Consider the following 25501-nt stretch of genomic DNA (forward strand, 5'->3'; position numbering starts at 1 on the left):
GATTTTGATCGATACAATTTGCTGAAACTTGTTGATTGGTTGATCTCTAAGGCGCGGGGAAAGAAGCGTCAGAAGGGTTGGTTTCCTGCCTCGCACGTCAAAATGCTGGGATCCAACAGCGGAAAGTCCACGCCAGCACCTCTACCAGGTAAAACACACACCTATCTCAGGAAACACAAGTCTTTAGTAGGTGATGGGTGATGAAGACCGGCTTTCCTTTATTTGGAACTTCTATGCCCTCTCACACCTTGCTCTCCTCTCCCTCGCCTCCAGTGTGTCAGGTCATTGCCATGTACGACTATAAGGCAGCCAACGAGGACGAGATGAGCTTCTCCAAGGGTCAACTGATCAGTGTGTTCGACAAGAACGACCCCGATTGGTGGAAAGGGGAGGTCAACGGGGTCACCGGTCTGTTCCCAACCAATTACGTCAAGATGACCACTGCCGACACCGACCCCAGCCAGCAATGTGAGTACATCACTTTTTTGATGTGCTTTTCCAAAGTTTCTCAATTTAAGTGTTCACATGACAGGGTGGGCAGATAGATGCCTACCAGTACACATGACAGGGTGGGCAGATAGATGCCTACCAGTACACATGACAAGGTGGGCAGATAGATGCCTACCAGTACACATGACAGGTATATATATATATATGTAAGATGTTAGTGGAGCCAGTTAGCATGGTGAGTCAGACTAGTCTAAAGTTTACCCCCCCCCCCCCCCCCCCCACGTTTTGGTTTTTCCCTAGATCTACACAGCTGATTCAAATAATCAAAGCTTGATAATGAGTTGGTTATTTGAATCAGCTGTGTAGTGCCAGGGCAAAAACCAAAACGCACCAACTTTGGGAAACCCTGGGTAAGAGTTTAGCAACGGTATTATTTATACTCTTGGGGCGAAATCTTTCCCTGTCGATTCCTTTCCACCATTTCTTCTAATTTTCACCTGTTCCTCAATCCATCCATTCTTCTCACTCACGTTTTTCCTTTCACTTCTCTCCCTCTTTCCCTCCCTTCCTCTTTTCTCTCCCCTCCTCTTCATCTCTTTCTCTCTGTAGGGTGGTAGTGTCTCCTCCTCCTCCTCTCCGTCTGAGACCCACTATCACGCTCTCATGAGCTGGACTGTTGGAGGCCCCCGCCCCTTTACTAACCTCTGACCCCTGTCTGGTCACACCTCTCTGACCTCTAACCTCTGACCTTCGGCCTGTGTCTGTTTGGAGTAGGTAGACGTTATCCTTAAACACAAATCTAGGGTCAGGCTAGCCAACCCATAATGCTAACTTGTTAAAGGGATAGTGCAAAATACTGGAAATTAAGCCGTTTTTTTTTACTTACCCAGAGTCAGATGAACTCATGGATTCCATTTTTATGTCTGCATGCAGTTTGAAGGTGCATGACTAAATCTGTCTTTGGGTAAATTGAAAAATGATGTAATTGACATAATCTTGCTCTGTCACTTTAACCACGAGGGGAATGAAATAACATCTGTTGTCATCCCTTAGTGCAGCGTGGCCCGAACTCTGTCCTGGTGACCCAATGGGTGCACGTTTTTGTCCTAGCACTACACAGCCGACTCAAACAATGAACGTTTGATGATGAGATGATCATTTGAATCAGCTTTGTAGTGCTAGGGCAAAACCCCCAAATGACCACTGCTCTGGGTCCCCGGGACTGAGTTTGGGCAACGCTGCCCTAACGATCAGAGTTAGCATTAACGTGACGTAACCTGATCCTAGATCTGTGGTTCGGGGAAGCTACCTGGAGCGTCTGTCCCTTTCCTTCCTGCTTTTTCAAGTCGACTCCCACCAACTGGCTTTTTTTAAACCTGGGACTGAACCAAGAGCTGAGATTTGACCCGTCTGTCTGTATCCCTGCTGTCCTTAATGCATCCAATGACTTTTCTGGCCTGATGTAGGACCCCTGGCTGAATCTAAAGAGAAACGTATGCGAGTTGAAACAAACATGCACACTCCTAAACAGTTTTCTATATCAGGACAATGTTTTGGTGTTTGGTGACCCTGAAGTGCAATGACACTAATGTTGATCTAGTGGGTCTCTCTGTGGCTGTCCCCCTTCACCTGCCCCCTCCTTTCCTCCCATTTTCTCTTAGAAGGAGCGACAGATCATTTTATGAGCCCCATTTTTTAAATGTATTTATAATTTAAGGAAGTTCAGCTCGCAAAGAACCCACCATCTTGCTCTGTTTCCTTACTGATTTCAATAATGATGAATCGTTTGCTTTGGCCACACTCTATTTGTTAGAGGATCCGTGACAATCAAAGGGTCCTCTCTGATTCAACTGGAACGATTCATCATTGATTGAATTCTAACAATTCATTTGCTCGGGCCACTGGGTCGTGTTTCGAAGCCGTACCTGGATTGTGTTGATTCATAGCTCTTTGAATTAACTCTTTTGAGCTTTGCAGTGTTCGAGAGCGGAACAGACAACTAGTTACAATCGCACCTTCATTTCTCTGGCCGTGACTATATTATTATGATTACTGATGATGTTTCTCTGCTGTGCCCATTTCCGTTTTAGTGCATGATCAAGCTAGAGGGAAGTAGCTAGCTGCTGTAACACTGAAAAGGAAACTAATCTATGCAAACTAATGGATGTTGTTGGACAACCAAGCACTGTCCAGGGGTTGGATTGCTCTTTCTCTGCATCCTACTACAGATCCCCCTCCTCTCTTCTGCTAAGGGGCGTGTTCCACATAACACAGTGAGACGTTTTTTGAGAACGTGCCTCTGTCTTTGCTTCTATCTGAGTCTTGCCCAACCGGTAGTGTGTAGCCGGCTGCGTAGAGTCCAGTTGGACACCGATGACAAAGGAATAAGGGCGCCATCTGCCGCCCGGTTTGGGCGAATCTGAGTCCATGGTGAAATTAAAGGCTACTTTTGAAATGTGTGTCGTCATCCCTGGGTGTGAATGTTAGGACCGCACTAACGGTATGACCGTTCGTCTGTGGAAGAGATCAGTGTGTGTTTACAGTCAACGCAACACCATTGCTATCTGAAATAAACACCCACAATTTCAGAATTGGAACACAGTATCTCGATATTCTGATCTCTGGGTACCGTTTATTTACCCGGTGTCTTAAGGCAGGGTGAAAGTTATCTTGATCATCTGGAAATACACACAGTCCTTCTCCTATTTTGGAACAAACAGATTTAGCAGCTTGTCTTGCTATGGGCTTTGTGTCTGTGGATGAGAGGGGAGGAGGGATAGAGAGGAGAGGACAAGGTGAGGGTGAGAGGAGAACACCGGTTAGAGGGTTGGCTAAAGCGAGAGTGTGTGTCGTAGTCTATCTGGGTAGAGAGAGACAGCAGAGAGCATGAGTTTACACAGTGAAGACAAGCTGCAGTTTCTAAGGCTCTGGGATAAGACGGAAGAGAGGGAAGAGGGGAGGGATACTGGGAAAGAGAAGGAGACCACCTGTATGGGACTCCACGGCTGTCAGAATGGGCACTCTGCACAAGGTAAGAGTGCCCTTGCTTTGGGTGAATGTGTGTGGTTGGTTCTGAGACGGACTATCGATTGATGGGTTTAGGGGGGGGTGTGTGTGTGTGTGTTTTCAGAGTGTATACAAATGTGAATGTGCGTTTCTGTTCTGAGTATATACAGACGTAGGATCCTAATTTGACCAGTATTGTCTCAGCAAAATAATCCTACCGCTACAGGAAAATTCTCAGCAACAAAAAAAGTGATCAAATTAAGATCCTGCATCTGTATGATTCCCTCCTCTTACTTGCGCTCTCCTTCTCTCTCCTCCCTTCCTCTCTCGCTCTCTTGCTCTCTCTCTCTCAGGGTGTGCTGACCTGAACAGTCTAGACTCTATGAGTCCCCAGGAGAGGAAGAGACAGGGCTACATCCACGAGCTCCTCCAGACAGAGGAGAGATATGTAGAGGACCTACAGATAGTCATGGAGGTAACACACCAACACAGACTCTAGAATTGGCGCGCACACACACACACAGCATGCACACTTATGTACTGTACTCTGTGTGTTCAGGTGTTCCATAAGCCCATGTCCGAGTCGGGCCGTCTGACAGAGGCAGAGATGGCCATGATCTTCGTCAACTGGAAGGAGCTCATCGCCTGCAACACCAAACTGCTGAAGTAGGTATTGACGTGGAGTGGGTTTAGGTGTGTGTGATCATATGTATGAGTGTCTCGGGCCAGATGGTAAGAACATCTGGTGTGTGCATGCATTTGTTTGTGTTTGTTTAAATGTGTGTGTGTGTGTGTGCTCGTAGGGCTCTGCGTGTGCGTAAGAAGACGGGGGGTGACAACATGCCTGTCCAGGTGATCGGGGACATCTTGGCGTCCGAGCTGGCTCACCTCCAGCCTTACATCCGGTTCTGCTCCTGCCAACTCAACGGTGCAGCTCTGCTACAGAGCAGGACTGACAACCAACAGGACTTTAAAGACTTCCTCAAGGTGAGATGGGGGAGCTAGTGAGAAGAGCGGGAGACTGGGAGGGAGGGAGCATGAAAGAACATGCAGTGAGTGAAGGAAGACACGAGTACAGAGAGAGAGAGAGGAAATGAATGAAAAGACAACAGGTTTAAGTTGGAAGAAGACGGTGCGGGAGTTAGAGTACAACAGGAGAACGTGCGGTGAGCGGGGGAGGAGAACGTGAACATTTCTGAAGCATACCAACCGGAGAGAGCTGATTTTATACATGGAAGGTTGTGTGTTCATATTAAATATTGGTTATCCTCCATCAGAAAATCGCCACAGACTACCGCTGTAAAGGCATGCCCTTGTCCAGCTTCCTGCTGAAGCCCATGCAGAGGATCACACGCTACCCTCTACACATCAAAAATGTAAGTGTGCGCATGTGTGTTTGGCTGCGGGTATAGTACCTGTGTGTGTATAAGTCATGTGAGTGTGTGTATGTACTTTTAACCAGTGTGTATTTTCCATCTGCGTTGTTTGCTCTTTGGAAAGCACTTCGTGACAACTGCTGATGTAAAAAGATGTGTGTGTGTGTGTGTGTGTATTTAACCCCTGTCTATTGGTTGTGTCAGATCCTGGAGAGTACCCAGGAGGAGCATGCAGACCGCAGGCCTCTGAGAGAGGCTCTGGAGCGGGCTGAGGAGCTGTGTTCTCAGGTCAACGAGGGAGTCAGGGAGAAGGAGAATTCCGACAGGCTGGAGTGGATACAGTCTCACGTACAGTGTGACGGAGTCACAGAGGTAGACACAGACGCGCACACACCGTATACACACATACACACCGTATACACACATACACACATACACACCGTATACACACATACACAGTATCTCTCACACACGTCTGTAACCCTCCCCTCTCTCTCCCGTGCAGAACCTGGTGTTTAACTCTCTGACTAACTGCCTGGGGCCCCGTAAGCTGCTCCACAGTGGGAAGGTGTATAAGGTGAAGAGCAATAAGGAGCTGTGGGCTTTCCTCTTTAACGACTTCCTGCTGCTCACCCACGCTGCCAAACAGTTCAGCTCCTCAGGACCAGACAAGCTCTTCAGCACTAAGAACAACACCCAGCTCAAGATGTATAAACCGGTGAGAAACAAACGACACGGACGTGCTCGCACACGCAGGCATTTGTTCAGGCTCATTTTGACACGGTATAGAAAAGGGCACTTCCTATTTGAAAAGCGTCACTCATCGGAGCCCGTTCAAATTGAGGACATCCCTGTATCCAGTTTCTCAATGGTCAGGACGTGTATTATGGCACGGTTATGACAGCCTTATGAAGTGTCTTGTGTTTCCTCCTGTAGCCGGTGTTCCTCAACGAGGTTCTCGTGAAGTTGCCTGACCCCTCGAGCGAAGAGCCCTTCTTCCACATCTCCCACATCGACCGGGTCTACAGCCTCAAAACCGAGAACATCAACGAGAGGTACGCACAGGCACAAACACAAATGCAGGTACACACGCGCACACACTAATGCGCAGGGACTCCACTCGCATTCCATTACCCTTGCTCATGTCGTGTGTGTGTGTGTACTTTTCGTTCTGCAGGACGGCCTGGGTGCAGAAGATTAAAGCTGCCTCGGAGGACTTCTTAGAGACCGATAAGAAAAAGAGAGAGAAGGCATACCAAGGTCAGTTTCTCTCTCTCTCTCTCTCTCTCTCTCTCTCTCACTCACTCACTCACTCACTCACTCACTCACTCACTCACTCACTCACTCACTCACTCACTCACTCACTCACTCACTCACTCACTCACTCACTCACTCACTCACTCACTCACTCACTCACTCACTCACTCACTCACTCACTCACTCACTCACACCAGTAGTTAAAGCAGGAGTCCTAGTAGTGGTGCGACTATTCTCGTGTGTGTGTGCGCAGCTCGTTCCCTGAAGGCCAGTGGAATCGGCCGGCTGTTAGTCACCATCCTGGAGGCCACTGAACTCAAGTCCTGCAAATCCAACGGTGAGTTTTCTAAACATCATACATACAGAGGCAAGAAAAAGTATGTGAACCCTTTGGAAATACCTGTATTTCTGCATAAATTGGTCATCAAATTTGGTCGGATCTTCTTCTAGGTCACAACAACAGACAAACAGTCTTAAACTAATAACACACAAATTATTATATGTTTTCATGTCTTTATTGAAGATTCACAGTGCAGGGTGGGAAAAATGTGAACCCTTGGATTTGATAAATGTTTGACTCCTTTGGCAGCAATAACCTCAACCAAAAGATTTCTCTAGTTGCGGATCAGACCTGCACAACAGTCAGGAGGAATTTTGGACCATTCCTCATTACAAAACTGTTTCAGTTCAGCAATATTCTTGGGATGTCTGGTGTGAACCGCTCTCTTGAGGTCATGCCTCAGCATCTCAATCGGGTTGAGGTCAGCACTCTGACTGGGCCACTCCAGAAGGCCTATTTTCTTCTGTTGAAGCCATTCTGTTGTTGATTTACTTCTGTGTTTTGGGTCGTTTCATCTTGCCAGTAGCGCTGTGGAACATCCAGGTGCTCTTTTGCGAACTTCAGACGTGCAGCAATGTTTGTTTTGGACAGCAGTGGCTTCTTCCATGGTGCCCTCCCATGATCACCATTCTTGTTTAGTGTTTTACATATCGCACACTCGTGAACAGAGATGTTAGTATGTTCCAGAGGTTTCTGTAAGTCTTTAGTGGACACTCTAGGATTCTTAACTTTATTGAGCATTCTGCGCTTGCAGTCATCTTTGCCGGACAGCCACTCCTAGGGAGAGTAGCAACAGTGCTGAAATGTCTCCATTTATAGACAATTTGTCTAACCGTGGCTTGATGAACATCGAGACTTTTGTAACCCTTTCCAGCTTTATGCAAGTCAACAATTCTTAATCTTAGGTCTTCTGAGATCTCTTTTGTTCGAGGCATGGTTCACTTCAGGCAATGCTTCTTGTGGATAGCAAACTCAAATTCTGTGAGGGTTTTTATAGGGCAGGGCAGCTCTAACCAACATCTTCAATCTCGTCTCATTGATTGGACTTCTGGTTAGCTGACTCCTAACTCCAATTAGCTTTTGGAGAAGTCATTAGCCTAGGGGTTCACATACTTTTTCCAACCTACACTGTGAATGTTTAGATGATGTATTCAATATCAACAAGAAAAATACAATCATTTGTGTGTTATTAGTTTAAGCAGACTGTGTTTGTCTAATGTTGTGACTTAGATGAAGATCAGATCTAATTTGATGACCAATTTATGCAGAAATCCAGGTAAAAGGGTTCACATACTTTTTCTTGCCACTGGAGTTTACCTACACAGCAGGCATGTACTAGTATCACTTATTACAATGAGGAATCTTCACATAAGCAGTAAGGCCCGAGGGGGTGTGGTATATGGCCATAGGTGGCCTTATTACTATTATAAACTGGTTACCAGTGTAATTAGAGCAGTAAAAATAAATGTTTTGTCATACACATGGTATACGGTCTGATATACCACGGCTGTCAGCCAATCAGCATTCAGGGCTCGAACCACCCAGTTTATAAACATAACACATGTACAGACTGTATTCTTGTGTTGAGCACTGTTATGTATTAAAACCTTTCCCTCCTCTTCCTCTCTCCTTGTCATCCCTCTCCTCCTCTTCCTCCCCCAGGTAAGAGTAACCCTTACTGCGAGGTAACCATGGGGGCTCAGATCTACACCTCTAGGACCCTCAGTGACACGGTCAACCCCAAGTGGAACTTCAACTGTCAGTTCAACATCAGAGATTTGTACCAGGACGTCCTTTGCATCACCATCTTCGAGAGGGACCAGTTCTCCCCTGACGGTCAGCACGCACACACAAATCCAGACGTTCTGGCCGCGCGGGCCAGGCAGACTGAATTCAGACGCGTGCCAGGTCTCAAATAGTTGTTGAACATATCAGTTCACCACGTCAAATGATAGAGCAATCGGATGCCCGACTGTGCAGTTGGTGTAGTACAGTTTATGTATCGCAGCGTCTGCAATGTAGTCGGGCCTGGAACGCAAACCTCTATGTATAATGTGTCGGGACTGCTAACTAGTCTCTCCTCTCTGCCGTTTCCCAGACTTCCTGGGTCGTACGGAGGTTCCCGTGGCGACCATAAAGAAGGAGTTGGAGAACAAGGGTCCTGCGACGCGCCGTCTGCTCCTCCACGAGGTCCCCACTGGAGAGGTGTGGGTCCGCCTCGACCTGCAGCTCTTTCAAAACAGAGCATCCAAATAAGGACCTCTGGGCCAACACTGGACGTCCAAATAAGGACGTCCTGCAACTCTTCCAAACGAAGGACGCCAAACTAAGGACATCCTGGTCTGCCGCCACACTGGAGGGCCTTGGTAGAAATTGTATGTAACTGCTGGTCCAGGGTCTGATCCTGTTAATCTTCCTAATGGTTAAGTTTGGGGTTGCCGGTTCCTAGATCTGTGGTTAAGCCAGGGCTAACTTTTACATGGAGCTGCCATGGGTAACACTAACCACCCGATGAGCTAATGGGAACCCTCCCCTCCCTCATCTGAGGTCAGACGTTCAGTCCTAAGCACTGATCTGAAGACCGTTTCTAGCCTTTAAGGTTTGACTGGTGGTAGGCGGTGTTGGGTTAGTGTAAAGCTGATCCTAGATCTGTGTTTAGGAGCAGCTTCTAGCAGTAGTGGTTCTACTTGAACCAGCACAAACACTTATGGCCTATGCACTCCTCTGCTACTGACTCTCGCTCTGCCAAGTGTGCTTGTTGTAAACTCAATCCAGGCCAATGTTTGTTGAAACTGTATTTATTTAATTACAGATAGTCTTTAACTCCACAGTAAATATTTGTTAATGCTAAGATTTTGTTTGGGAAAGTAATATGGGGTAAAAATGGAGAGCGGTTAGAGAAGTGTGGTCCTTCTTGCCACGATAGTTTACCACTGGACATGAGACTAATCTCAGGATTGAAGTCTTCTTTCTTTTGCTGTCAGTCTATATTAATGTATCCAAAACCTGCTTTTATTTGATCTCAATCCGTTTATTTTTCTCTCTTGTTAGTATAGTGGCATTAAAGATACATGCGCAGAGGATTTTTAAGATACTGTGGCGACACTGAGATCTGACTTGACTTTTAAAACGACCGGTCTGTCTGACTCCCTTTATGCTTCACAACATACTTCTGCCATGTGTTCCCTCTGGGTGTTTCAATGGAATAGTTTATTTCGTTTTTGATCCCTTATAAATGTTGGGGAGGTCTTGTTCTTTAATTGTGGTTTAGTTGCCTCAAATCCTAAAAGGGAAAAGTCTCTTTTTGTTTCTTCCACTCCCGGGCCCATATTCACAGAGGTTCAGAGTAGGAGTGCAGACATGGGATCAGTTTTTCTTTTTAGATCATAATGAATAAGATGATATGGATAGAAGGGGACCTGATCCTAGATTAGCACTAGCCTGGTCCCAGATCTGTTTGTACTTTTGCCTACTCCATTGTTATTGTCAAGCCAAACATGTTCTGCGTGATAATTCGGTAAGGAGTAGGCAAGAGAGCAGGAACAGACCGGCACCCAGGCTCGATCAGCACGCCTACTCTGAGATACTCGGTGAATATGGGCCCAGATGCCTCCAGTGGCTCTATAACCATTAGTGGTGTGGCTGCAGATGACTGGTGAGCCGGAGTGGCTCTTATTGGTTTTAATTTATGCAACTGTTAACTATCCAGAGATTTTTGATCATCAAAGCATTGTATTCAGTGTCTGAAAAATCTTTCAGTAGCCTTTCATATTTTACAAAGGATTGCGAGAATAGTCTTTGAAGGATAACAGCCCATTTGAGCTATATTATGTAAGTCTTAAGTTTGTAAGACAGGAAGTGATTAGCTGGACAGCCAAGTAAAGTACCGATCTATCAGACTCTCGCTGGCTTTTCTCCTAATTTTATACTGAACAAAAATGTAAACGAACAATTTCAGTGATTTTACTGAGTTACAGTTCATATAAGGAATTCAGTCAATTGAATCAATTCTTTAGGCCCAAATCCATGGATTTCACAAAACTGGGCAGGGGCGCAGCCGTGGGTGGGCCTGGGAGGAAATAGGCCCACCTACTGGGGAGCCAGGCCCAGCCAATCAGAATGAGGTTTCCCCCACAAAAGGGCTTTATTACAGACAGAAATACTCCTCAGTTTCATCAGCTGGCTGGGTGGCTGATCTCAGACGATCCCGCATGTGGAGGTGCTGGGCTGGCGTGGTTACACGTGGACTGTGAGGCCGGTTGGACATACTGCAAAATTCTCTAAAACTAAGTTGGAGGCGGTTTATGGTAGAGAAATTAACTTTAAATTCTCTGACAACAGCTCTGGTGGACATTTCTGCAGTCTGCATGTGTGACAAAACTACACATTTTAGTGGCCTTTTATTGTCCCCCCAGCACAAGGTCCACCTGTGTAATAATCATGCTGTTTAATTAGCTTCTTGAAATGCCACACCTGTCAGGTGGATGGATTATCTTGGCAAAGAAGAAATGCTCACTAACAGGGATGTAAACAAATGTGTGCACCACATTTGAGAGAAATAAGCTTTTTGTACATATGGAACATTCCTGGGGTCTTTTATTTCAGCTCATGAAACACGGGACCAAAACTTTACATGTTGTGTTTCTATTTTTGTTCAGTATAATTTGAGCTGCACAAGTCTTCTATTAGGTTTTATTCATTTGAGGTTTAACTTTAAATCATGTTTTTTTGTGTCAATGATTCTATGTAATGATTACAGTGCTAAGTGTGGATCCTACATTGCTACCTAACATGCAGTGTGTTCACAATGGGCACAGCGTGGCACTCACTGAATCATGGCTCTTTTAACGATAATAAAAAGTATTGAAAACAAACTGTCCAAGATATCTAAGCTGAGATTGCCCTTATAGTCATTGGTTTTTTATAGACCTCACCAGCTTGCAGTCCTAAAAAACAGAAATGATTTACGTCCGGTTTGTTCAGCTATTCCTATGGGCAAAGTGAATTAGGAAAGAATAGGATTTTAGAATAAATGCAGAAAAAAAGGGCTCTATTCAATCAGATCCGCTTTAGCCAACATCCGCATAGCGGTTGTTTTGATGGGTGCCTGAGGTGGAACTGCTTTAGGCGCTGTCAAATCCACAAGTGGCCCCTGCCATTATACCTAAAGCAGACATTGCCATTGGCTGCACGGCGTCGCATTAACAGAAATCCCATGCAGCATTGTTTACAAGTTTGAACACTGGAATGCGAGATGTAATCTTCACCTCCAATTAGGATGAGAGAAATCCTAATTTTGTTTAATGATTTTTGAGGGCAATTATTTCTATATAGCCTACACTTTCCTATTCTGAACTTGTAATGCTAGTGGGGCAGGTGTGGCTTCCTGACAAGGATTGCAAGAACAGCTGCTCACCGATTTGATGGCTCCAATGCATTTCCGTTTCCGACACCGCCAAAATATCAGCCATGCGGGTGTCTGGTCGCAGTTAAAGCTTGACCGGATTGAATCTAGGCCAAGGTTAACAGGTTTATGAGATCTTACACATTTTGTTCTATGAGATAATATCAGTTAACATGACCTTGATGAATTATAAAGCCTTTGTGTGCCTTGTTTATTTAATTACATAAATCCTTCAAAATTCACAGGAAGTGAGGTTAGCTGATGAAGATTACCTCATAGAACAAAATGTATAAGATCTCCTAAGCCTGTGTTTACCACAGACCTTATTTTTGGCGTTTATCCAAAAACAAATTTTCCCCATGGGCTTTGCTCAACGAAACATGGCGGAGTTAGTGCCTGCACAAAGATTCCAGTACTATAATTGCTCTCGATTGTCTACTCTGGGTGGTTGCCATGGAAACATAAAGCATTGTTTTTAGCACCTGAATGTGTATGTTGTATTACACTACCAGTCAAAAGCTTGGACACACTTACTAATTCAAGTAAGAGTTTTTCTTTATTTGTACTATTTTCTACATTGTAGAATAATAGTGAAGACATCACAACTATGAAATAACGCACATGGAATCATGTAGTAACTAAGAAAAGTGTTAAACAAATCAAAACATTCTTCAAAGTAGCCATCCTGTGCCTTGACAGCTTTGCACACTCTTGGCATTCTCTCAACCAGCTTCACCTGGAATGCTTTTCCAATAGTCTTGAAGGAGTTCCCACATATGCTGAGCACTTGTTCCTTCACTCTGAGGTCCAACTCATCCCAAACCATCTCAATTGGGTTGAGGTTGAGTGATTGTGGAGGCCAGGTCATCTGATGGAACACTCCATCATTCTCCTTGGTCAAATAGCTATTACACAGCCTGGAGGTGTGTTGGGTCATTGTCCTGTTGAAAAACTAATGATAGTCCCACTTTGTGCAAACTAGATGGGATGGCGTATCGCTGCAGAATGCTGTGGTAGCCATGCTGGTTAAGTGTGCTTTGAATTCTAAATAAATCACCGACAGTGTCACCAGCAAAGCACCATCACACCACCACTTCCATGCATCACGGTGGGAAATACACACGCAGAGATCATCCGTTTACCTACTCTGCGTCTCACAAAGACACAGCGGTTGGAACCAAAAATCTCAAATTTGGACTCATCAGACCAAAGGACAGATTTCCACCGGTCTAATGTCCATTGCTCGTGTTTCTTGACCCAAGCAAGTCTCTTCTTATTATTGGTGTCCTTAAGTAGTGGTTTCTTTGCAGCAATTCGACAATGAAGGCCTGATTCACGCAGTCTCCTCTGAACAGTTAATGTTGAGATGCGTCTGTTACTTGAAGCATTTATTTGGGCTGCAATTTCTGAGGCTGGTAACTCTAATGAACTTATACTCTGCAGCAGAGGTAACTCTGGGTCTTCCTTTCCTGTGGGCGGTCCTCATGAGAGCCAGTTTCATCATAGCGCTTGATGGGTTTTGTGACTGCACAAGGAAACAAGAAAGTTCTTGAAATTTTCAGGATTGTCTGACCTTCATGTCTTAAAATAATGGACTGTCATTTCTCTTTGCTTATTTGAGCTGTTCTTTCCATAATATGGACTTGGGTCTTTTACCAAATAGGGCTATCTAATGTGTTCCACCCCTACCTTGTACACAACTGATTGGCTCAAACACATTAAGAAGGAAAGAAATTCCACAAATTAACTTTTAACAAGGCAAACCTGTTAATTGAAATGCATTCCAGGTGAAGCTGGTTGAAGAATGCCAAGAGGGTACAAAGCTGTCATCAAGGCAAAGAGTGGCTACTTTGAAGAACCTCAAATATAAAATATAACACTTTTTTGGTTACTACATGATTCCATATGTGTTCTTTCATAGTTTTGATGTCGTCACTATTATTCTACGATGTAGAAAATAGTAAAAATAAAGAAAAACCCTTGAATGAGTAGGTGTTCTAAAACTTTTGACTGGTACTGTATGTATCAACTGCTTTCACTCGGGTCTATACTGTTGAGAAAATACACCGTTTTTCCACACAAACATCTTTGAAAAGTTTGAGGGCTTGAGAGAAACAGTTTATCCCTCTTGTTAATTTGGGTATGATACATTTTAAAGCATTAAGATTTGTCTATTAGTAGCGTGAACTGTTTGACAGGGGCAGCATAAGCCTGTTCAATGTTTTTCTCTGCCTCCAGTGAAGTGCCAACTGACAAATCGTAAGAAACAATGTCCTGTTACATAATATAAAATAATAATAAAAATAGAAACCTTTAATTATAGCAGTGGCAGATGACAATGCATTGCCAGAAGGATGCAAGCCCCTCCAGAAAAGAGACCTAGACTGCTGACATGTGCAATATGATCATAACGTAAAATGACGTTAAAACACCCAAAGAAAATAGCCAGTCAATTCAAATGTCTATCTCCACATTGTTTATACAATCCCTTTCACGCTCATAAAATCCTAACACATTGCTCGGTTCACATTATTTCAACACACTGTTAGGGATTCCTTGCATCGTTTCAAGTAGCGCACGGGGACTGTAACAGGGAGCGAGATGGGAAGACGATATTATAAAAGCTTTCTGAGGTTGCTTTTTATGTAAAACAACGCTTCAAACCCTGCACTCAACAGTGCGTTATGTCGTGACTCAGGAGTCGCCTGATTTAAAGTGTCAAACTTCCCCGAAAGAAGATCAATGGGAGATGAAAATACAAAAAAAGAGCGTGGGGAAAAATAAAAGTTATTTTGATGTCCTGCGTCATCCATTATTCAGGTGTGTGGTGACTCTATGTTCCAGACCACCCGCACGCACACATACATACATACATACATCAGGTATCCAGCTACAAACACAACAGCTGTCCGATTAGCAATTCAGAGCCACGTGTACATTAAGTTCTACCTTCAAAAGACGAGAAGTGGAGCGCTGAGATATAAACAGAATTTATAAGTAAATTGTATTTATTCCTGCATACTTGAATTGATTTCAGTTCTTCCTGAAACATTGCAAATGTCTCCTTTTTAACTCTATTGAGGGGTGCAGGGTAAGTTTGAAATTAGTATGTGCAATTTCAGGTAATAGATTTCAGTCTTCTTTCAATTTTTCTTATTCATATTTAAAAACGAAAGAGAGGAAGAAGTACTATTCTGTTACAGATTAAATGACAGCTAGCACTTTTAGAATCAATCAAATGTATCAGTACAGGGTTTTCCTTGTAGTTTTATAACATTTTTTGGAACCGTATTTGCAATATAGTGTGATATCTGATGATTTGTTTTATAGCAGAGTGAAGGGGAGTTCCTCAATCAAGATCTTTATGTATTTGACAACTGATTTCAATTTCTGAGCACCTATTCAAGCATAAAAGCATGATCTGTCTCCTACAAAACAACACCATAGCTGTCAATAACAAATACTGTACACATGTCAATAAGGGTAAGCCTGCATAACGACTGTAATATTCAGTCATCTATCCACACTGGTCTCAACCAGCCTGTTGTTCATGATGCCCAGCGCCCCTACTCCCCCAGAGAAACCATTCTGTCTGTTTTGGTTGGAGACGGAAGGCCGAGGGATCCCATTGGCTGCTGCCTCCGACAGCAGCATCAGGTCCAGGTTCCCCTGGAGAGGCGAGGAGAGGTTCACATGATACTTTCATAACTAGACAAAAGATAAGACATTATAAAGGCTCCTACATGTTCAGAACAAGATGTACAGCATGCCTGCAGGCTTTAAAGGTAGACTCAGCAAGATGACGTTGCAACAAGCAGCACCGCAGATATTGAGATGAGCGCGATGCAAGACTTTGCTCTCACACATTGTCGCACAGAGTACGTGCAGATGTGCGCTTTATGCTGCTACGACGTGGCAAAGAAGTTTAGCCTTGCGCTTCAGCGCTTCTTAGGGCTCGGTTCAACCCGTAGCACAGAAGATCTGTGGTGTAGCCCGGTTGACATTTAAAGGTCATTGTGTTTACATTGTGCATGCAACTTCATCTCACTGAGTGTACCTTTAAGTGTTACCAAACTTTACTGTCCCTTTGTACAGTTAAATTAGTGCAGGGTTTGCATCTCCCAACTGCTTGACAATATATCACACATTCCATGTTGCATGACAGCACCAAGAAACAGAAATCAGGCGCAGTCAGAAACATTGATTTAAATTGGTCCCTAGCCCTACTGGCCACTCCGGGTACTAGATACTGTAAATACAGTCAAAACATGCCAAAGACCTATGCCCTCAATGTATAAAGTGCAAGGGCAACACTTTTGACTAGAGATGAAAGTAACGGAGTGAACCTTTAATGTTCTTTTTACCCGGTGACGCTCTCACCTTATTGGCTGCCAGGAAGTCCCTCATGGAGATCATCTCCCCTGACATCCGCCGTCCTCCATCCGTCTCACTCTCATTCAACGCGTCCGTTTCTATGGAGACAGTCCGCCGCGCCCGGGAGTGTCCGTGTCCAGTGCCGCTGGGCATCACGGCATTCCGCCGCGGGTGCAATCTCTTCGCGATCCCGGCGGGGCAGCAGTGGCAGCAACCTCGGTAGCAGAAGATGTCCAGCTTTCTCAGCAGCCAGTTGAGAGTCTGCTTGAGTTTTGGGAAAATGTATTATTTTTATGGAACTTTGAAATTCTGTAACATTGTTAATGATAGTGCTCTGGTAAAACCCCCACATACCTAGTGAAAGAGGCTGGAGTGTGTGTGTGTGTGTGTGTGTGTGTGTGTGTGTGTGTGTGTGTGTGTGTGTGTGTGTGTGTGTGTGTGTGTGTGTGTGTGTGTGTGTGTGTGTGTGTGTGTGTGTGTGTGTGTGTGTGTGTGTGAAAGAGAGGAGGAAGAGAGGGATAGCCAATAGGAAAGGACAGACAGACAGGACAGAGTAAAGACAGAGAGTGAATGCACGCCATCTCCCACAATGTGTGTGTCTGTGCATGCGTGCAACTACAACAACTACTCATAAAACAAACGTAAATAAAACAAAAAATCCTCACCTGCTTGATGACAATGGATATGACGTTGAACAGCGAGTAGATACAGCAGACACCCATCAATATAAACAGGAAGTTCCCCAGTCTGTAGGCTGTCTGGTTCCCGTCGTACGTAACCCTCTGGCTGCTTACCATGTCCCCGAACCCGATGGTGCTGAACGCCACAAAACAGAAGTACAGCGAGTCCAGATAGCCCCACCCCTCCACCGCTGAATACATGGCCGAGGCACAGCAGGATATCACCACAGCAGCTACACAAAGAATCAGCATCACGTAGTACACAGAAGGCTTCCATCCAGCCAGACTGTCCTTGTCTCTATCTCTGGGTCCTGGCGGTGGCGCCCCCCTGAGGCCATCGTGGGGCATGACGCCCTGGCGCCGGCGCTGCAGATCGTGGCATGACTTGAGCACGAAGGCGAGCACGGTGATGATGCGCTCCAGGAAGAGGTTGAAGAATAGGATGGTGGAGGCGCAGCCGATCAGGCCATAGAAGATGAGGAAGACTTTGCCACTGACCGTGGTCGGGGTGGTCATGCCAAATCCTGACCAGAGAGAGGGGGGAGGGGTGGAGGAGAAGAGAGAGGTTTGGAGGGAAGGGGAGATGTTCAGGAGAGAAATTAAAATGGTGAAGGTTCATTCATCATAATTACCTTACCCTCCCTGTCTGTTCCTAAAGTGCCCACCCTCATCCCTCGTTCACTTCGAATCAGAAGAAAGTAAACCAGATGGCCATAGGTGGCGATGTCTCATAATACGTTTTCTTGGCATATCTCTCGCTCATCCATCGCTATACTCCTCCGTCCCATTGAGTTCAATGCTAATTTAGCAACTGGGTTTTTTAAATGACCATTCTCACAGATGTGCTCCTCAGAGATGAAAAATACATCCCTAAAAACTCATTATTTTAAAAAGAAAGAGAGTCAGGGCTGAAGAACAGGCTTGAGACTACTGGAGAAGAGGGAAAGGAGATGCTAGCAATAAGGCACTGCCTTTATTGGCTTCTGTTAGTGTGTCTAACGTTTCATTCTCTCATTGACATTGACGGAGGTGTATCCTGTTGACTATACTCTATATTATAACCTTTTAAAAAAAATCACCTTTATTTAACCAGGTAGGCCAGTTGAGAACAAGTTCTCATTTACAACTGCGACCTGGCCAAGATAAAGCAAAGCAGTGCGACAATAAACAACAACACAGAGTTACACGTGAGATAAACACAAGTACAGTCAATAACACAATAGAAAAAGCTATATTCAATATGTGCAAATGGAGTAAGGAGGTAAGGCATTAAATAGGTCATAGTAGCGAAGTAATTACAATTTAGCAAATTAATACTGGAGTGATATAAGATGATGATGTGCAAGTAGAAATACTGGTGTGCAAAAGAGCAACTACAAAAAAGTTTTAAAAAACAATATGGGGATGAGGTGGGTAGTTGGATGGACTATTTACAGATGGGCTGTGTACAGCTGCAGCGATCAGTAAGCTGCTCAGATAGCTGATGCTTAAAGATAGTGAGGGAGATATAAGTCTCCAACTTCAGCGATTTTTGCAATTCATTCCAGTCATTGGCAGCAGAGAACTGTAAGGAAAGGCGGCCAAAGGAGGTGTTGGCTTTGGGGTTGACCAGTGACATATACCTGCTGGAGCGCGTGCTACGGGTGGGTGTTGTTATGGTGACCAGTGAGCTGAGATAAGGCGGAGTTTTACCTAGAAAATACTTATAGATGACCTGGAGCCAGTGGGTCTGGCGACGAATATGTAGCGAGGGCCAGCCGACTAGAGCATACAGGTCGCAGTGGTGGGTGGTTTAAGGGGCTTTGGTAACAAAACGGATGGCGCTGTGATTGACTGCATCCAGTTTGCTGAGTAGAGTGTTGGAGGCTATTTTGTAAATGACATCGCAGAAGTCAAGGATCGGTAGGATAGTCATTTTTACAAGGGTATGTATGGCAGCGTGAGTGAAGGAGGCTTTCTTTGGGAAATAGGAAGTTGATTCTACATTTAATTTTGGATTGGAGATACTTAATGTGAGTCTGGAAGGAGAGTTTACAGTCTAGTCAGACATCTAGGTATTTGTAGTTGTCCACATATTCTAAGTCAGAACCGTCCAGAGTAGTGATGCTAGTCGGGCGGGCGGGTGCGGGCAGCGATCGGTTGAAGAGCATGCATTTAGTTTTACTACCTTTACCCAATACCGTTTCAAATAAACTGTGGTCCCTGACAAATACATTTTCAAACCAGTAACATAATATTCTCCCTCCACACCAAAAAAACATGTCACTGAAATACAGTTGAGATACAATTGAGGTAAAAAGGTAGCCTATCGGGTTTGAGAGTTGGGCCAGTAACCAAAAGGTCGCTGGTTCGAATACACAAGCCGACAAAGTGAGAAATCTGTCAAGGTGCCCTTGAGCAAGGCACTTAACCCTAATTTGCTCCAGGCCGCCGTACCACTATGGCTGACCCTGTAGAACAACACATTTCACGGCATAAAACATCTTCATTATTTTAGTTTTACATTGTTTTGTCAGGTCTCTGAAACCAAAGATGTGTTTTTTTTTGCGGGCGCTAGAAAAATGGTGTTATTGACTTATCTAATTACTAAGATAGAGTATGACAAGACCCCGCACCACAGTATGATATTTCTTTCAGCCTTGACCATGAGGATAGAGAGAAGACCCTTCTCATTCTCACTAAACCTCGGTGTTCAAAAAAGACTGGTTTCCCTTGAAACATATCCTTAAGAATGCATGAGGTGTCTGTCTGCATAGTGGGGCTAGCCTGGGGGGTTACCCCATACTGCGCAAACAGCCTTTGAGTATCATCATGTTCTATATGAGCATCATGTACTCAACTTCTAACCTCTGGCTGTATTGTCCGCTGCCCGTAGGTTATATACTTTATATGTGTTACACACTCTCAGTAAAGGATATATGGACGGCTGGAGGGAGGCAAAGTGCTCAACTGTATCTGATTTGTAATGGTTGACAGGCTACTAGAAAAAAGAACAAAAACAAGACCCAAAACAAGAATATGTAGGTTGCGAGCAGCAAAGAAACAGGCTTCACAGGATAACAGAAAGGATACAAGCTCAATTAGATAAAGCAAGCACTCTGTCATGTAGGAACTTCCTTTATGTGTAATCAGTGAAAGCATTACCATGTTTATCTCTCAATACCACAAGGATGACACTAGCGAAGTTTAGTCTAGTGCTGTAGGTTGGTCTGAGCAATGTGAGCAAGTCCATGTACCAAATAATATAAATATGGTTTGAATATGATTTGTGGTTTCAGAATTGTTCTCTTAACTGTTTTGTTTTTGACTCTTTGACTCTTTTTGACAAATAGGATTCTCCAGAGTTTCTTAAGCCAATTTGTCCAGAGGCAACAAGGTGATTATGTACCAATTATTTAAATCTCAGTTGGTACACTCTACATTAGCATTCCAAAATAGTTAAATTCCATTCTCACAGCTGTAATACGCTGACTGTGCAAGTGGCAGGACTTCCGGTTTCACATTTTCCTGAATAAAATATCCACTTTTTACTACATTGAGACCAAATAACAGGGCAGCAATAGGTGATTATACAGATATACTAATCCCAATATTTCAGAAATAAAATATATATCTATTTAAAAGAATGTGTATTTACAAAAAGGAGAGGGATATGTAGCATTGGAAATGATGCAGACAATTACATTGACAGAAGCCACAATCTATCTGAAATAATATTTACCCCCTAATTCATTATTTTTTATAAATAAATCACGATATTTCACATTGTTTGTCTGCATAATATAAATCAGACATTAATTTGCATGAGACAAAGTCTACTTGATCAACAGTTGTCTGCACCAGACCATTTGTTGGCACTGTAGATACTAGAGCATTAACTGTTGATCAAGATGACTTTGTCTCATGCAAATGAATGTCAGATTTATATTATGCAGATCAACAATGTGAAATATCGTGATTTATTTTAATGTTATTTTTTTTAATTAGGGGGTAGATCAGCTTTATTATTGCCATGACTTTATATTTACACAGCTTCTAATGACATATACATAAGGTTTACATACCAAATGTTATGGCCCATGTCCATCGATTCAGTTCTTATAGCCCTGTTGTGATATGGTTCCATCTAGTGGTGTAGCTTGGTCGAATACTCTTTCTCAAATTCATTAGAAGCTCATTTATTGAGTCTACATACCAAATCTGGAGTCAATCTGATTTACAGTTAATGAGAAGAAGTTATTTAAAGCATTTTTAGCATATATAAGCATACAGTGCATTCGGGAAAGTATTCAGACCCCTTGACTTTTTCCACATTTTGTTACGTTACAGCCTTATTCTAAAATGTATTAAATCGTTTTTTCCCCTCATCAATCTACACACAATACCCCAGAATGACAAAGCAAAAACGTGTTTTTAGATATTTTGCAAATGTATTAAAAATAAAAACTGAAATATCACATTTACATAAGTATTCAGAACCTTTACTCAGGACTTTGTTGAAGCACATTTGGCAGCGATTACAGTCTTGAGTCTTAGGTATTTCGCTACAAGCTTGGCACACCTGTACTTGGGGAGTTTCTCCCATTATTCTCTGCAGATCCTCAAGCTCTTTCAGGTATCAGGTCTCTCCAGAGATGTTCAATCGATCAACGCTTCCCATCCAAAATTGAAAGTGGTACCGGAGCGCCAAGTCTAGGACCAAAAGGTCCTACCCCAACGCATTAGTGTTACATTGTAAAAAAAGTGAATTGTTAATATTTTTTAAGATATACTGTACATTTCAAACTTAACATGGTTCATCATGGTAATGTCTGATGACCCTGAAAGCTAAAGTTGATAGGCCATTGTGGAGTGGAGTTACAAAGGATTTAAATGTAAAATCACATAAAATCGGATTTCCTGATTTATCAATAACTCAGTCATTTCTTAACCAATCCCTTAGCTGTTTTCAAACTAAGTTAAGAGATGTATCATGGGTATGAGGGTTTAACTGAGACCGCTTATAACAGTACCCCCAATCTGTGCCACTCTTTTTGACCAAACCAAATCAAAGGCCTTGCTTGGGCGGAGCTCAAAAACCGTGAGTGAAGAAGGCCGGGAAATCGCTGTCATGTGGTGCTATGGTTCATGAAAAGATTTTTGAAGTATTTTTAGCATATTATCGTATGTGCTAATATGTATCTACTGGTATAGTAGATGGGCTCCTGAGAGGCGCAGCGGTCTAAGGCTCTGCATCTCAGTGCTAGAGGCGTCACTACAGAACCTGGTTCGATTCCAGGCTCTATCACAACCGGTCATGATTAGGAGTCCCATATGGCGGCGCACAATTGCCACAGCGTTGTCCGGGTTAGGGTCTGTGAATAAGAATTTGTTCTTAACTGACTTGCCTAGTTAAATAAAAATAAAAAAAATAAAAAAATTGTGTGGCCATCTTTTCTCAACATCTTCAAGGGCTATTTTGATGAGTCCAAAGACCAAATTTGGATTGCATATGACATTTAGCCCATGAGAAGATTTTTATGTTATATTTTAAGCATTAGTGTTACGTAGTCAAAAAAGTGAATTGTTAATAGTTTCCTTATCTTTAAGATATCAATGTCAAACTCAACATGGTTCAATCATGGTTATGTCTTTGATGACCCTTAAAAGTGTCAAGTTGATTGGCCATTGTGGAGTGGATTTACAAAGGATATAAATGGACACGTACAATTGGATTTCCTGATTTATCAATAATCTAGCCATCTTTTTGGCCAATCCCTGAGTTTTTCTCAAACTAAGGGCTTGTTTTTGCATATTAGCCTATGTGCTAATATGCATCTACTGGTATAGTGTGGCCATCTTTGAATGCATCAATCTAATTTTCTAAAATTCTTTATGAGTGATGTGTTCAAAGACCAAATTTGGAGTGCATATAACTTTTTTTTCATTTGGATGTTTTTCAAAAGTTTTCCACAATTTCCAAGATGGAGGAAAATCTATCTTGACGGAACTTATGGGTCCTTGAGGTAAATTTGCCCAGCATGAGGAAAGATACCTACTTACATACAAAGTTTCAAGTCTATGTCAAACGGAGCAACAGATATGAGGGTTTAAGTGAGACTGCTATAGGCCAATAAGTACTTAAAACAAATTAATAATAATCAAATGCGTTGCTTGGGCAGTGCTCAAAGGTGCCCACTAGTGGCTTATCTGTGCCATTCTATTTGACCAAGTTACTCATGGCCTCTAGATTCTGTGTGCCAAATTATACATTTTTATAATAGGTGTTGACAGAAAATAAATATCTGCAATGAAAATAAATAACATGAATGATTAATTGCCATATCATTTCTGGCAAAACTGATGTCATCACTCATGTCATCAGTAATTTGATGTTCATTTTCCTTCTGCTTTAAAGCTAGCAATGATTGGGAGAAATAGGAGCTGCCAATTAACGGAACAATGATTTCTGAGACTGGGTCAACTTCATCTTCTTGAGAAGGAACAACCTCAACACTCTTTGTCACACGGACAAAAGTATATTTAATGTCTCCAATATGTAATTTGTTTCTGTCTCCTTTATCTGCATGGTCATCTACAGTAGACTAAAGAAGAGTATTTCCAGTACGCAAAATACCTACATGTTTATCTACCTTGATTGTATCCTGCTATATCTATTAAATCGCAGACCTGCCTATACATTTTTCCGGCATAAATTCAGTATTCATTTCTCCCTCTTATTGATAGGGATAAAAATATATGGGTTATTCGGTTAATCAGTTTGTCAATATGTCACAGTGTCCTATCTTTTGAAGTGCAAGTCATTTCCTGAATTATATTAACAACCATTTTTGAAAGGTATGCAACATAAACACATTTTTTCTTGTAATCTGGTGCATGGCACCTATTCTAAATTATTCAAATGGTGCATTTTGATTAAAAGTACATTTCTTTGCAATACACTTTTATACATTATTTTTTTATACAATACATTCTTTACTTAACCTTATGGCTTTGTTTCTGAGTTTACCTATGGTCGACACCACGGTCCCAACAAAGTAAAAGGCGCCGGTAAAATCCCAGCGCGGTCTCAGTGTATCCACGCGGATACCGGCGATGTTCGCCTCCTCATAGAAACGGAGAAATGTCTCCAAGTCGGTCCGGTTAAGGTTGTGCTTCTGGGTGAATCTCTCGAAGCGCTGCGCCCACTGCTCGTTTGCCTGTAGCTCCTTCGGCTGCTCCAACGCAGAGAACACAGCAGCACCGCACAGCAGATACAGCACGATCAGCACCGCCAGCATCAGAAACCGCGCGTTATCCTCGTTCACCACACCGCAGCAGCAGCCTCTCCTGCACGCCATTACGGCGGCAGCGAGGACACCGAGGTCCCTGCGAGAAGGAGCCTCCGCATCGTGTCAGATGAAGGCACATGAAAGCCTTCCTAATAAGTCAGTATGTGGGTTGTTCCACCAATTCGGTGCCTTTTGAGAAGTGTAACTTGGTAAAAAAAAAAACACTTCATTTTAACATTCTGTCATAAAGAGCACATGTTCAACTTCATAAAAATGTTCAACTTCCCATCTCAAGTGGTAAAACAATGAATATACAGTACCAGTCGAAAATTTGGACACACATACTCATTCAATGGTTTTTCTTTATTTTTACTATTTTCTACATTGTAGAATAATAGTGAAGACATTAAAACTATGAAATAACACATATGGAATCATGTAGTAACCAAAAATACAGTAGACCATTCCATTCTTGTGGGCCGGCTAAGGAATATTGGTGTCTCTGAGGGGTCTTTGGCCTGGTTTGCTAACTACGTCTCTCAAATAGTGCAGTGTATAAAGCCAGAAAATCTGCTGTCTCAGCCACTGCCTGTCACCAAGGGAGTACCCCAAGGCTTGATCCTTGGCCCCACGCTCTTTCCAATTTACATCAACAACATAGCTCAGGCAGTAGGAAGCTCTCTCATCCATTTATATGCAGATGATACAGTCTTATACTCAGCTGGCCCCTCCCTGGATTTTGTGTTAAATGCTCTACAACAAAGCTTTCTTAGTGTCCAACAAGCTTTCTCTACCCTTAACCTTGTTCTGAACACCTCCAAAACAAAGGTCATGTGGTTTGGTAGGAAGAATGCCCCTCTCCCCACAGATGTGATTACTGCCTCTGAGGCTTTAGAGCTTGAGGTAGTCACCTCATACAAGTACTTGGGAGTATGTTTGTACCATGTTCTGTGCTGCTACCATGTTGTTATCATGTGTTGCTACCATGCTGTGTTGTCATGTGTTGCTGCCTTGCTATGTTATTGTCTTAGGTCTCTCTTTATGTAGTGTTGTGTTGTCTCTCTTGTTGTGATGCGTGTTTTGTCCTATATTTATATTTTATTTATTAATTTATTTCATATATTTTATTTATTCATTTATTTATCCTCCGTCCCCGCAGGAGGCGTTTTGCCTTTTGGTAGGCCGTCATTGTAAATAAGAATTTGTTCTTAACTGACTTGCCTAGTTAAATAAAGGTTAAATAGGCCATCATTGTAAATAAGAATTTGTTCTTAACTGACTTGCCTAGTTAAATAAAGGTTAAATAAATAAAAATTCTTCAAGTGCAGTCGCAACAATCATCA

General features: G+C 43.1%; 2 protein-coding genes across 5 annotated transcripts in view; one reads left to right on the forward strand and one right to left on the reverse strand.

Moving 5' to 3' along the window:
* Positions 1 to 11303, forward strand: part of LOC129811982 (intersectin-2-like) — a 37214-nt gene extending 25911 nt beyond the window's left edge. For all 3 annotated transcript variants that reach the window (XM_055863806.1, XM_055863808.1, XM_055863807.1), the window contains 13 exons: positions 52 to 148; positions 274 to 468; positions 3810 to 3931; positions 4016 to 4122; positions 4260 to 4443; positions 4734 to 4832; positions 5037 to 5204; positions 5338 to 5550; positions 5769 to 5887; positions 6010 to 6092; positions 6343 to 6426; positions 8092 to 8265; positions 8528 to 11303. In XM_055863806.1, coding sequence (XP_055719781.1) covers positions 52 to 148; positions 274 to 468; positions 3810 to 3931; positions 4016 to 4122; positions 4260 to 4443; positions 4734 to 4832; positions 5037 to 5204; positions 5338 to 5550; positions 5769 to 5887; positions 6010 to 6092; positions 6343 to 6426; positions 8092 to 8265; positions 8528 to 8685 — 1803 coding nt within the window. In that variant the 3' untranslated portion in view covers positions 8686 to 11303. The remainder of the gene's footprint in view (positions 1 to 51; positions 149 to 273; positions 469 to 3809; positions 3932 to 4015; positions 4123 to 4259; positions 4444 to 4733; positions 4833 to 5036; positions 5205 to 5337; positions 5551 to 5768; positions 5888 to 6009; positions 6093 to 6342; positions 6427 to 8091; positions 8266 to 8527) is intronic.
* A 3509-nt stretch (positions 11304 to 14812) lies between these two features.
* Positions 14813 to 24296, reverse strand: LOC129811983 (potassium channel subfamily K member 13-like). Of its 2 annotated transcripts, none has more exons than XM_055863810.1 (4): positions 23897 to 24296; positions 16873 to 17411; positions 16214 to 16468; positions 14813 to 15502 (listed from the first exon to the last, which is right to left on the reverse strand). In XM_055863810.1, the coding sequence occupies exons 1-4, from the start codon at positions 24225 to 24227 to the stop codon at positions 15347 to 15349; spliced, it is 1281 nt and encodes a 426-aa protein (XP_055719785.1). In that variant the 5' UTR covers positions 24228 to 24296; the 3' UTR covers positions 14813 to 15346. The 2 variants fall into 2 exon arrangements, with proteins under 2 accessions (XP_055719785.1, XP_055719784.1); XM_055863809.1 differs by having other exon boundaries at positions 16214 to 16471.
* Positions 24297 to 25501: the final 1205 nt, after the last annotated feature.

The sequence above is a fragment of the Salvelinus fontinalis genome, chromosome 15, assembly GCF_029448725.1.
Source record: "Salvelinus fontinalis isolate EN_2023a chromosome 15, ASM2944872v1, whole genome shotgun sequence".
NCBI classification, from domain to species: Eukaryota; Metazoa; Chordata; class Actinopteri; order Salmoniformes; family Salmonidae; genus Salvelinus; species Salvelinus fontinalis.

Bases quoted from the DNA above. Each gene is read 5' to 3' on its own strand.
- LOC129811983 (XM_055863809.1), bottom strand. From the start codon at position 24,227: ATGGCGTGCAGGAGAGGCTGCTGCTGCGGTGTGGTGAACGAGGATAAC. The intron at 17,412-23,896 runs GTAAACTCAGAA...CTCTCTGGTCAG, and splicing joins GACCGTGGTGTCGACCATAG to GATTTGGCATGACCACCCCG. The intron at 16,472-16,872 runs GTGAGGATTTTT...CCAAAACTCAAG, and splicing joins TATCCATTGTCATCAAGCAG to CAGACTCTCAACTGGCTGCT.